The sequence below is a fragment of the Psammomys obesus genome, unplaced genomic scaffold, assembly GCF_907164565.1.
Source record: "Psammomys obesus unplaced genomic scaffold, mPsaObe1.curated_primary_1811, whole genome shotgun sequence".
Lineage (NCBI taxonomy): Eukaryota > Metazoa > Chordata > Mammalia > Rodentia > Muridae > Psammomys > Psammomys obesus.
The window spans coordinates 309,448-322,494 of NW_026593874.1; the positions used below are offsets into that span (position 1 = coordinate 309,448).

Sequence of the window (13,047 nt, forward strand, 5' to 3'; positions counted from 1 at the left end):
GACCCTATTTTCTCACCAAGTCCCCATTTTCCCACTGACCCTTCATCGACCCCCAAAGCCACGGGACGCCTGGGTCACCGTTTTGGTAGCGCTCGGCCGCCAGGAGGCAGCACTCGGAGGTGGGGCGGGGCCGGGGTGCCCGCCCCCTCCCCGCAGGGCTGAAGGGACCCCCCTCGGAGCCCGCCCACGCTGGATGAAGACAGTGCCCCCCCATGCCCTCCCCCTGGGGCTGCCCCCGCCCCGCGCGCGCTTCCTGGGTGGGGCCGGGGCGGCTTCAAAACCCCCGCCGCCCCAGCCGGTCCGCCGCCGCCGCCCTCCGCGCCCCAGGCCGTCCCCCTCCTCCTCCCGCCGCGGATCCTCCCGACAGCGCGGCCCCCGGCCGGGGCAGGGGGGACGCCCCTTCGGGGCACCCCCGGCTCTGAGCCGCCCGCCGAGCCGGCGAAGGAGCAGCCGAGGAGCCGTCCGAGGCCCCAGAGTCTGAGGCCAGCCGCCGCCGCCGCCACTGCGGGGAGGAGGGGGAGGAGGAGTGGGAGGAGGGACGAGCTGGTGGCGAGAAGAGGAAAAAGTTTTGAGACTTTTCCGCTGCTACTGCGAGCCGGAGACGCGGGGACCGCCTGGCGCTGCGCTGTCCCTCAAGGAGGCAGGACCGGGGGACCCCAGACCGCCCTGCTCACCGTCGCGGACGCTCGCCCGCTGCACGGCGTTCCCCGGACGCCCCATTCCGGACCAGCCCTCGGGAGCCGCGAGCCCCGCCTCCCGCGAAGACTTCGCCCCAAAGCTGGGGCGCACCCCTTCACGCCGCCCTCCCCCCAGCTTGCCTCCCGGGTCCCCCGCATCCCAGGACCCCGTCTCCCTCGGGAGGCCGAGCTCCCTCAGACCTGCTGGCAGTAGCCCCCCTATTTAAGAACACCCACTTTTTGGTCCCAGAGAGCACCCCTCTCGCCCTTTTCCCCCGGGTGGCACAGCGAGACGCCCTGTGTCAGAGCCTCGCCGCGACTCCCGCCGCCTTTTCCCTCGCCCTCGGAATTATCCCGGACTCTACCTTTCCTCGGAGACCACCCCCAGCCCTGCAGGGGCGGGGCCTCCGCGTCCCACCTTTGCCCGGGGCTCGCGCTCTCCGCGGTGCCGCGGGGCGCCGCCTCCCCCATGCCGCCCTCGGGGCTGCGGCTGCTGCCGCTTCTGCTCCCGCTCCCGTGGCTGCTGGTGCTGACGCCCGGGAGGCCAGCCGCGGGACTCTCCACCTGCAAGACGGTCGACATGGAGCTGGTGAAGCGGAAGCGCATCGAGGCCATCCGCGGCCAGATCCTGTCCAAACTGCGGCTCGCCAGCCCCCCGAGCCAGGGGGAGGTGCCGCCCGGCCCGCTGCCCGAGGCCGTGCTCGCCCTGTACAACAGCACCCGCGACCGGGTGGCCGGCGAGAGCGCGGACCCGGAGCCCGAGCCGGAGGCGGACTACTACGCCAAAGAGGTCACCCGCGTGCTAATGGTGGACCGCAACAACGGTGAGCTCGCGGGGCCGGGGAGCCGGGGAGGAGGCCCCAGGGGGCGCCGGCGGGGAGCCGGCTGGAGGAAGGGGACCCCTGGGGGCGCCGCGAACCAGCGTGTGGCGCCTGGTCCCTCCCCAGCTGTCAGGTCCTGGAGAGGAGGAGACGGTGAGCGAAAGGCGAGGTCGTGGGCAGGGCCCCCTCCGGGAGACGAGCTCGGCCAGGTTTTAATTCCCTCTCTGGTGCTTGAAAGTGCCGGGCTCCCTGGGCTCCCGAGGCGCCCCGTGTTTGGGAAAGAAGAGACACTGTGGAAAGCCGACCCTCGACGGTGAGATGGAGAGGAGAGATGCGAGGAGACAAAAACTGGGGGGATGAGAAGCCTAGAACCGCCAGTTAGACCCTCCTGTGGGCTCGACTCCGGGAGGCGCCGGGCGCGCTCCGGGCGCTCTGTGCTTCCACGGTGGGGTTGCCAGTGACAGGTCAACGGAGGAGGGGGCAGGAGGGAGAGGCGCGGAGAGGGTGCGGAAAGTGAGCCCGGAGGCGTCACGGGTGTTTTGCTTAGGGACGTAAAAGAGCTCGCGAGCGGGCAGGCGGAGCCCGGTGGAGGAAACGAGGAGTCCCCGAGAAATCTAGACCACCGGGTCCCTGGAGAGGAGTTAGAGAAGCGGGGGACCTGGCGTGGGAAGGCGGCCCCGCGAGGCGGGCGCGCGGGCGGGCAGGCGCGGCAGAGACACCGTGCCCTCCGGGCGTGAGCGGCGAGCGTCCCTCGCCTGGGCGTGGGAGGGAGCGGCAGAGCCCCGGAGTGGAGCCCTAGGGGAGCGGCCAGCGGTGGAGAGCCGAAACCCGAGAGAGAACAGCGGGTCGGTAAAAGTGAGGAAGCCCCACGTGGGTGCCACGCGCGTGGGGAGGAGCTTGCGCTTCCCGAGGGGGAAAGGGACCCCACGGCGCCGAACGCCGGCAGGCGGTACCCCGAGTCCCAGTTCCTCCTCCGGGAGGCCGGGGAAAACCCAGCGTCCGCTCTCCTCGCCCTCCTCCCTTCCCTTTCCTTCCCGTGCCCCGGGTGGGGGGGTGGGGGAGGCGGAGACCGCGCGCGGAGCCTGGGGCGAGACGAGGCAGGTCCCGATCCCGCCCTCCCTGGGCTGGCAGTCTCCCGCCCTCCGCACCCCGGCGCTGGGCGGGGACCCTCGCGGCCCCGCCCTGTCGGCGCCCACGCGGGACCCGGGCATCCTGTGCGTACTGTGTTTTAGATGTCGGTAGCCCCCTTAGGTTTCCTTCCCCGAAGGCGGACTTCAGGGTTCCTTCAGTGCTGTACCCAGCCGTGGCTTAGGCCTAATGACACCCTCCCCAGCCACTACTTACTGTGACCTTTTCGTTGGAGAGGCCCTTTCCTCTCCCCCAGACTGTAGTTCTTCATGCGCGCCTATCTCTTCCGGCAAGTGCCTCCCGCTTCCGCGTGTTTACCCCACACACCTATTCATCTCTGTGTCACTCCACCTCCCTCGACCCCGCGATCCTTCCTGCCCTCCTGTCTCCCCTATCTGCTACCCCCAGCTGAGAAGCCACCCTTCCATTGTGGTTTGCTGAGTAACAACTGGACCAGGAATAGGGCCCTAGGAAAAAGGAGGAGCAGTGAAGAGGTCGCCCGTCCTTCATCTGGGACACCACCTAATCCGCACTGCGGGAAGCTGAAAGCCCGAGTTGATGCAGGATTCCAGGATTCTACCCCTTCATCCCCAGCCCAGACATCCTTTAGCTGAGGAAGCCCTGTAGTGAGTGGGGTCCCCATCCTTCATTGAGGCATCCTTCCCCACCAACTGGCCTGGGAACTGGGCTAAAAGAGGAAGTAACTATTGACACCGATAATGCTGATGATGATAATACTGTCACAGGCCAGGAAGTAGCAGAGTTCAGGAATTAAGACCCTGAGAGATGGCTCAGCGGTTCAGAGCACTGACAGTTCTTTCAAAGGACCCAGGTTCGATTCCCAGCACCCACATGGCAGCTCACAACTGCCTGTAACTCCAGCTCTAGGGGCTCTGCACCCCTCACACACACACATACTACATAATGCATGCAAAGTACCTGTGCGCATAAGAGTAAGAAATAAACTACTTTTCTAAAAGGCCGGAGTCTGCCAGACAGAGCGGCCCATGACTAAACCCAGTGCTAGGGGGCAGAGGCAAAAGGATTATTTTAGACCATCGTTGGATACACAGTGTGTTTGAGAATAGCCTTAATGGTAGGATCCTGTCTCAGGAAACAAAATAAAATAATGCAAAAATGGCTCCCTGAAATCTTCCCATGTTGTGAGTCTCAATGTGCTTTGTGAAGCATTTTAAAAGGCATCTTTACCATCGGCCATAGTCCCCTCACACCCTTTAAACACACACGCACACACGCTCTCTGTGTATACAAGCAGGCTGACACCCACAGAAGATCTGCCTGACTCGGTCTCCTCAGTGCTGGCTGCAGAGCTGCACTGGCTAAATACACACTATTGATGTGGGCCTCACAAGGTTAGCCTTTGTCCCGTCGCGCGTGGGCTCCTGCAATCCTGGCATTGCATGTCATCTTACAGAAGAGAGAGATTGCTCACCACAGGGTTCACTGGGCTTCTGTTACAACTGCCAGGGTTGGGAGTCAGAACTTAAACGTACCACTGTTCGCTCAGAGATTTAACTGGAGACTGGCCAGCTGGTAGGGTGCCTTCCTCGAGCCCAGCAGAAGGGGCTGCTGAACCTGCCAGTTCCTGAGCCCTGGGAGTGGCTTAGGGCTGGAGCCCTCAAGGCTGGGATGGGGAGGGACACTTCCTGATCCCCAAAACTGTGTGCCTTACTCTGTAACTTTTTTTTGTTTGTTTGTTTTATTTGAGGCATGATCACCTGGTCCAGGTGGGCCTTGACAGCTGTATGCTTGAAGGGAGCTTGACTGGGGTAGTTCACGGGGTGGGTAGGTCTTCTCATAGAGGAAACAAAGCCAGAGGGCAGAAAACCTCCCCAAGGTCAGCCTGCTAAGGACATCAGGGTCAGGCCATGGCTCCGCAGTGAAGAGAGCTGGCTGCTCTTCCAGAACCCGCTTGGCAGCTCACAGCCACCTGTAACTCCAGTTCTAGGGGATCTGACACCCTCTTCTGGCCTCCACAGGCACCAGGCATTCGCTTCACACACACACACACACACACACACAGCCAAAATGCCCACATACATAAACAAAAATTAAAAGTTAAAAAAAATAATAGGGGCTCACACACTGAAGCACCAACCAAAGAGCATGTGTGGGACAGACCTGGCCCTACACATATGTGCAGCTTGGTCCTGATGAGCCTTCCTAGCAACGGGAGCAGGGGCTGTCTCTGCCTCTTGCCTGCCTTTGGATCTCTTTTCCCTAACTGAGCTGCCGTGTCAGGCCTCAGCAGGAGAAGGTGGGCTTAGTCTTACTGCATCTTTAGGTGCCATGTTGGGTTGATACACTTTGGAGGCCTCCTCTTCTCTGAGGAGAAAGAGAGGAGGTGGGGAAGAAGGGGACGGGGAGGGACTGGGAGGAGAGGAGGGAGGGGAAGCTTCCTTAGGCATGTGAAATCAATAAATTAATTAATGACATTAAAATAAAATATCGAAGTGGAATGCCATCCTGGGCCTCTCAGGGTCAGAGCCCACGGGCTCAGAATTGGGGTGCCTCTGCTCCTCCCACCCTTGTTGCATACCTGATGCCTTCTCTCTCTTTTCCTCCTCACCCAGCAATCTACGAGAAAACCAAAGACATCTCACACAGTGTATATATGTTCTTCAACACGTCAGACATCCGGGAAGCAGTGCCAGAGCCACCACTGCTGTCTCGGGCAGAGCTGCGCCTGCAGAGATTCAAGTCAAGTGTGGAGCAGCATGTGGAACTGTACCAGGTGAGGCTCTGGGCCTGAGGGGGCCACAGGCCACCGCTGTTGGGGTGTGGCCAGGTGGCTCAGCTTGTAGGCTACAGGGCCTGCACAGCCAGTCCAAGGGGGTCCGGTACAGAATGCCGAATTCTAGGGCTTTGGGTTTGTTTGGACTTTTCAAGACAGGAGTTTCATTGTGTGGTCCTGGCTGTCTGGGAACTCACTCGGTAGACCAGGCTGGCCTTGAACTCACAGAGACCCACCTGCCTCTGCCTCCCGAGCACTGCAATTAATGGCGTGTGCCACCATGCCCATTGGAGGGTTTTAAAAAAACTCGATGGCATTCTATTAACTGAATTAGGGGGCTGAGCTCTAAAAGTGAAGAAGGAGCCAGGGGGTGGATACTGTTTGTGTTCTTGCCTAGACTCCCCCGGTGAGGGGCTGGGGGTGGCTCAGTGGTGGAGCCCCTGGTTAGAATCCCCTGGTGAGGGGCTGGGGTGTAGCTCAGTGGTAGAGTCCCTGTCTAGAATCCCCCAGTGAGGGGCTGGGTGTGGCTCAGTGGTACAGCCCCTGGCTAGAATCCCCTGGTGAGGGGCTGGGGGTGGCTCGGGAGTGGAGCCCCTGCCTAGAATCCCCCGGTGAGGGGCTGGGGGGTGGCTCAGTGGTGGAGCCCCTGCCTAGAGTCCCCCGGTGAGGGGCTGGGGTGAAGCTCAGTGATGGAGCCCCTGCCTAGAATCCCCCAGTGAGGGGCTGGGGTGGCTCAGTGGCAGAGCCCCTGCCTAGACTCCCCCAGTGAGGGGCTGGGGTGTGGCTCAGGGGTGGAGCCCCTGCCTAGACTCCCCCAGTGAGGGGCTGAGGTGTGGCTCAGGGGTAGAGCCTTTGCCTAGAATTCCCCAGTGAGGGGCTGGGGTGTGGCTCAGAGGTAGAGCCCCTGCCTAGGAGCCCCTGCCTAGAATCCCCCGGTGAGGGGCTGGAGTGTGGCTCAGTGGTAGAGCCCCTGCCTACCCCCAGTGAGGAGCTGGGGTATAGCCTGGGGTACACTGATTGCCTAGCATGAGTAAAGCATTAGGTTCCATCCTCAGCACAGGAAAAAGGTAAGAGTGAGGAAGGAAAGGAAGTCAGAGTCTTTAGGAGCACAGACTTGGCAGTCCCAGTACTTGGGGGCCTGAGGCCGGAGATCAGGAGCCTGAGGCCATCCTGGGCTTCCTGAGACCCTGTCTCCAGGAAAGACAGTTGGATCTCCTACTGGGTTGGGCCCTCCAACCTGTCCACAAGCAGTGTGTCTCCCCTGGGGGACTGGAGAGTCGGCGAAGTGGTTAAGCACTTGTTGCTCTTGCAGAGGACTCAGGCTTAGTTCACAGCCCCCGTGTGGAGACGCAAAACCAGGGACTCTAGTTCTAGGGCGTCCGATACCCGTTCTGGCACGCATGGCGTTCGAGCACACACACACACACACACACACACACACTTGCAGACAGAGCACTCACACACATAAAGCAAAGATAAGTTCAAAACCTTTACGTGGAGGGGCTGAGAGTGTAAGCCAGTAGCGGCGTGCTCTCCCAGCTCCAGCCCCACCACCATAGAAGCAGGCAAAGGGCTGCACGCTTTCAGTCCCTGCGCTGGAAGGAGCAAAAGTTCAGGTCTACGTAGTGAGTTCTGGGCCGGCCAGGGCTACATGAGCGTGCGTGTGAGTGAGTGTGCGTGTGAGTGCGCGTGTAAGTGTGAGTGAGTGCGTGTGTGTGCGTGCGTGCATGCGTGTGTATACATTTTTTTAAATTTAGCCATGTGTGATTATATCTGTTAACCCAGCTTCTCTGGAGGCTGGGGCAGGAAGATCTCTTGAACCCAAGCATTCAAGTCCAGCCTAGACAGACAGTGAGACCTTGTCTCAGACCAAGAACTTAGGCATTTCAAATGCTCTCGTAGTCTCTTAGTCAGCATTGCCATTCTGGACTTCAAAAAGACATTTATTTTATTTTATTTCAGACAGGGTTTCTCTGTGTAGCCCTGGCTGTCCTGGATCTTGCATTGTAGACCAGGCTGGCCTCGAACTCAGAGATCCTCCTGTCTCTGCCTCCCTGAATGCTGGGATTAAAGGCCTGTACCTCTACTGCCAGGCTGGCATTTGGTGGCTCACTCCTTTAGTCCCAGCACTTGGGAGGCAGAGGCAGGAGGATCTCTGTGAGTTCAAGGCCAGCCTGGTCTATTCTATTAGCTCTAGAACAGCCAGGGCTACATAGAAGACCTTGGCCCCTCCCCCTCCAAGAAAATCGCTGTTGGGAAGAGTGTTCTGTACATGTAAACACAATAATAATTATAAATAAAACAAACTGTAAATAAAGAAACAAAAAAAAGTCACTCTCCCAAAGGCAGGGCGTCGAAACTGCTGAGCCGTCTGCTCAGTAATAGGAGCAACAATCAGCCACTTGCACTGTGGGCCCTGCCAGCTGCCACGGCTCAGCATCCCGCCTTGAAAAGGCAGGCCCAGAAAGTGAAAGAAGTACCCCAGCTTGCAGAGTCTAGGGCACAGGCTGAGGTGCCTCCTGGTGCCCTGATGACAGCCTAGGTGTTTGTGTCTGTGTGTCCCAGATCTGTGCTCCTGGGGTCTGTGTGTAAGGGTGTACTGACACAGCAGAAGCCAGTGTGTGGGGACGGGCAACGCGGGGCGCAGCCAGCGTGTCTGGGGCGTGATGGCCGCTATCCACTGCCCCTCACTTGGTTTGTTTGCATTCAGAAATACAGCAACAATTCCTGGCGTTACCTTGGTAACCGGCTGCTGACCCCCACCGACACGCCTGAGTGGTTGTCCTTTGACGTCACTGGAGTTGTAAGGCAGTGGCTGAACCAAGGAGGTGAGACTGTTTGCCTGTGCTGTCCTCCAGTGGGGGCAGCACTGTTTGTCCTGGCATCCGTGGCCGGCACGCTGCCCCTGCCTCCCCTCATGCTGATATCAAACCTCACTCCATAATTCTCCCTGATGGATTGATCCATCAGTGATTCCTGAACTCTGCCGAGTGATCCTCGGGTCCCAGCAGTGACCCAAACAGTCCGTACGTTTGCCCTCGATAGGCCCTGTGGTCCTTCAGCTGGTTGAAGGGGGAACCGACTTGAAGCTAGGTGGTGAGGATTCAGCGGAAAGGGCTGGAGTTGAGCACTCAGGAGGCAGCTAACTGTCTGGATTCAAGGAGGGCTTCCTGCAGGAGAGGGCCTCTCAGTAATGCCTGAGATGAATAAAAGCAACCAGGAAAGGGAGATACAAGAGGATTCTGTACCAAGGCTCTTCGGCCAGGAAGAGCCTGACCTGGCCGTCTGTCTGGGATGGAAGAGTCTTTCCTGTCCCCTGTGAGGCCTTGTCGGAGCCCTAGTAGGTAGTGATGCCCTGGAACGATGAAGGCCATCAGGGGAGACCCACAGAGGAGGCAGGGCCTAAGTGAGGGAAGCCTGAGGTGCTGTGGAAATTCGGGCTCCAAGAGGGCTTCCTGGGTGACTGTGAGCGGGGAGACTCTGAGATGCGCAGGTTAGCCATGTGGACAATGGGCCTGCACGGCACAGCGAGGAACGCTGAAAGCCATGGGACAGAGGTCAGCAAGAGCCTGAAGCTCCCGGTGCAGGGTCTGGTATAGAGTAGGTGTTTAGACAGTACCCATCTCCCTTTCGTGGGATGGCTCAGGCAAAGGCATCTGCTGCCAAGATTAATGGCCCCAGTTCCATCCCCAGGACCCAGGTGGTAAAAGGAGAGAACCAACTTGCACAGGTCGACCTCTGACCTCCCTGCACACCCTGGCACACGTGTATACCCACCCCATCCCTGCACACACTGAATAAATAAAATGGGAAAAATGGCCAGGTGAACAGCTCACTATTAACTGTAATGGCCAGATTACAGTTTACCGTTGTAGGGTAGGCGAGTGCTCCGCTCAGTTTTGCACGCCTTTGCCAGGCCCCTGTGTGGCTTTGGCCAAGTCACTTCCTTTTCCTAGGACTTAGTTTCCTGGCCTGTAAAGCTGAGGAGTTGGAAGACTGAAGGACTTAACGCAGAGTTCAGACCAGGGCCGGGCACCCGAATTAGCTCTTACCCTATGTACCTGGTCCTTGGCACCTGGATCACAGCGGATGTTTATTTCTTCTGGACTGAGGACCAGGCCATACAGAGCACAAAGAAAGTAGAAACCCAGGACAGCAGGCACGATGATACACAGGCTGCTAAGCCTGCACTTGGGAGGCGGGGGCAAGAGGGTCAGGAGTTCAAGGGTGTTCTTAGCTCCAAAATGAGTTTGAGAATTTGCAGCAGCCTGGGCTACATGAGACCCTATCTAAAAAGAAAAAGAGGGCTGCAGAGATGGGTCAGTGGGCAAGAGCTCTCATTTGGCATGCATGAGGACCCGAGTTCTAATCCCCAGCACCCATATAATTAGTCAGGCACAGACACAGCGTATGCCTGTAACCCCAGCCTTTTTGCCATGTGTGTGGAAACAGGCAGGCACACAGCTCTGTAACCTGCTAGCGGGGCCAGAGGAGCAGCAGGCTCAAGTTCAGAGATCTGTCTTGTGGGCATAGGGGAAAAGCCATAGGGAAAGACGGCCAGCTATGGCCTCTTTCTGTGTCACAAATGGCATACCACAGTCTCCTAGCTGAATACTATGCATATATACAGAATTTCCGAAAAATGCAAAGTGAAAGGAAAGGCTGAGGAAGGATGCCTCCCCTGTGTGTGTTTTTCTGCGGAGAACAATGAAAGACGTAAATAGTCAGGCAGAAATGTCAGAGGCCCCCCTGCTCCCGCTCCCCGCCTTCCTTGAGAAGCTGAAGGGATCCCGCAGTGGGAGAGGCATGTGTCTCCTTCAGAGCTTCTGCCCTGAGTAAGGGGGAGAAGGGGCCAGCAGCTCAGAGAACAGCGGCAGGAGTGGAGGGTGTGTGGGGTGACACAGGAAGGCGCCCCTGGGCTCGGCAGCTTCCTGCCTCCTCCCTCAAGCCGCATGAGTCATAACCTCAGGCTCCTGTCCTCTCCCACAGACGGCATACAGGGCTTTCGCTTCAGCGCTCACTGTTCCTGTGACAGTAAGGACAATGTGCTCCACGTGGAAATCAATGGTGAGCCCACTTCCCAGGCCCAGCTGGACGCCCGGCACGGTCTGTGTGCCGGCCTGGGAAACCGTTTGCCCCTTGCTCGACCCTCCGTCCCTCTAAGTGTGTGTATGTCCTTCACTGCAACGTCTGAACCCCAAACAGGGATCAGCCCCAAACGTCGAGGTGACCTGGGCCCCATTCATGACATGAACCGACCCTTCCTGCTCCTCATGGCCACCCCGCTGGAAAGGGCCCAGCACCTCCACAGCTCCAGGCACCGGAGAGCCCTGGACACCAATTACTGCTTCAGGTAAACTGTCCTCCTCGGAGACTGCCTGGGCTGGGCCTTAACGCAGCCAGCGGGCTGCTGGGCCAGCGTTGACACCTAGCCAGCCTGAGCCTGGAAGGCCAGGGGACAGCTGGCTCTGTGGGCAGCTGAGGGCCCTGGAATGTGAGGTGGATTCTTGCTGGAGTGTTGCGCCCGATCAGAGACTTCCAGGAGGTTGGCATGAGCGTCTGAAGGCTGTGTAGGAAGGTTGTCTTGGGTTTTATGTTCTTGCTAGCTGGGCTTCGGGCTGTGATGAGTCTAACGAGAGAAGAATTTAACGTGAGCAGTTGAGAGTGTTGACCCCAGTTGAAAATGGAAACGTAGGGGTCCTAACGTTTTGGTTCGGAAGGTGGTGTGCTTTGGGGTTCCCACACTCTCCGTAGACTGTGGTCTCCAGGGCTGGTAGGTGGGAGCGGGGAGAGCTGGGCTCAGAATGGATGGCGGGATCTGGTTGGAGATGTTAGTTAGCATCCAGGACAGCTAGGCCGCGTCTCCTGAGGGTCATGGAGTTTGATGTGGTGCTGCTGCCTGGGGACGTTGGGAGTCGGAACCTCCCTAGACACTGGCTTAGAAGTGTGCATTGTTGGCTACAGGACTCTGGGGAACCAGGTTCCTCAAGGGTTGGGAAGTAGGGATTGTGGATTGTCCGGAATGGCTGTCTGAATGGCAGATGCCTTTGGATTCTTGTGTGAAGGTCAGGGGGCAGTCTTTGGAGTCAGGTCTCTCCTTCCACGGTGTGGGTCCTGGGAATTGAACATGGGTGTCAGGATTGGCAGCAAGCACCTTGACCCACCGAGCCAACTTGTCAGGCCTGTGTTGTTTTGTTGTTTGAGACAGTGCTGTGCTGTATGGTCCAGCCTGGCTTTGGATTCACTTCTTTAGCCCAGGCTGGCTCGAGTTCTCTGTCCTGGGATGTACAACCACCCAGTTCCTGAACGGTGGACTCCTAGGAAGGCTGGGCACTGCGGGAAAACGGAAGTGGTGTGAGATCCAGGAGTAGAGTGTCGAGCTGGCCTGTCCCTCCCTGCTTCACACTGGGAGTGCTGTGTTGCATGTTGGTCCTTGGTTAACCCTCCTCCTCCCCCTGCATCCTTTCCTTTTGCTGTCCACCCTCACGTGGGAACAGATGGAGGTTCTGAGCACCACCGCTTACTTACTAAGAGATGCAGGCTGCTGTGCGAGCTCTGTTCCCCCAATGCTGGGAAGTGAACCTGGAGAATTGTGAAAATTCCTCCTCCCTTCCCCCTGCAAATCCAAACTCTGGTCTGCATGCTTGCTTGCATAGCAGCTGCTTGACTCACTGAGCCATGTCCCTGGCTGTGGCAAGCAAAATTCTGCATGGAGGAACACCGTTTCATCTAGGAAGGCCTGTTAGATAGATCAACCGTAATCTGCTGGGGACTGTAGCTCCATGTTCCCGGGAGCAGAGAGACAGGTGAGCAGCATGAACCAGCGTCCCAGGGACCCACCCAGCCAGTCACAGATCTTGCGAAACCAAGTCAGTTTCCCCACAGACAGTGTGTAGAAGGGAACGGTATAGAATGAACAGCACTGGGGGAAGAGAGAGAGGTGGAGAGGTAGAAGAGGATTCAGAAAGGAAAAATGATGTGCATGGGACATTTTGGAAAATACTCTGAGAAGTATTTTAATTTAGTCAGTAACTTAAATTCTTTCCTAGGATTTTGTTGTTGTCTTTGGTACTGCTTTTGTGGTACTGAGGAGGGAAACCAGCACCTCATACATGGTAGGGAAGCACTCTACCACAGATCCACGATGTAACCCCTCACTGGGGGACTCTAGGCAGGGGCTCTACCACAGATCCACACCCCAGCCCCTTACTGGGGGATTCCAGGCAGGGGCTCTACCACAGATCCATGATGTAGCCCCTCACTGGGGGATTCTAGGCAGGGGCTCTACCCCTGAGCCACACCCCAGCCCCTCACTGGGGAATTCTAGGCAGCCGGGGGATTCTAGGCAGGGGCTCCACCACTGAGTCTCACCCCAGCCCCTCACTGGGACACTCTAGGCAGGGGCTCTACCACTGAGCCACACCCCAGCCCTTCACTGGGACACTCTAGGCAGGGGCTCTACCCCTGAGCCACACCCCAGCCCCTCATTGGGGGATTCCAGGCAGGGCTCTACCACTGAGCCACACCCCAGCCCCTCACTGGGACACTCTAGGCAGGGGCTCTACCCCTGAGCCACACCCCAGCCCCTCACTGGGACAATCTAGGCAGGGGCTCTACCCCTGAGCCACACCCCAGCCCCTCACTGGGGGATTCTAGGCAGGGGCTC

General features: G+C 58.5%; 1 protein-coding gene across 1 annotated transcript in view; it reads left to right on the plus strand.

The window, feature by feature from the left end:
* Positions 1-320: 320 nt before the first annotated feature.
* Positions 321-13,047, plus strand: part of Tgfb1 (transforming growth factor beta 1) — an 18,712-nt gene continuing 5,985 nt past the window's right edge. The window contains exons 1-5 of the mRNA XM_055617379.1: positions 321-1,501; positions 5,221-5,381; positions 8,092-8,209; positions 10,371-10,448; positions 10,587-10,734. Coding sequence (XP_055473354.1) covers positions 1,147-1,501; positions 5,221-5,381; positions 8,092-8,209; positions 10,371-10,448; positions 10,587-10,734 — 860 coding nt within the window. The 5' untranslated portion in view covers positions 321-1,146. The remainder of the gene's footprint in view (positions 1,502-5,220; positions 5,382-8,091; positions 8,210-10,370; positions 10,449-10,586; positions 10,735-13,047) is intronic.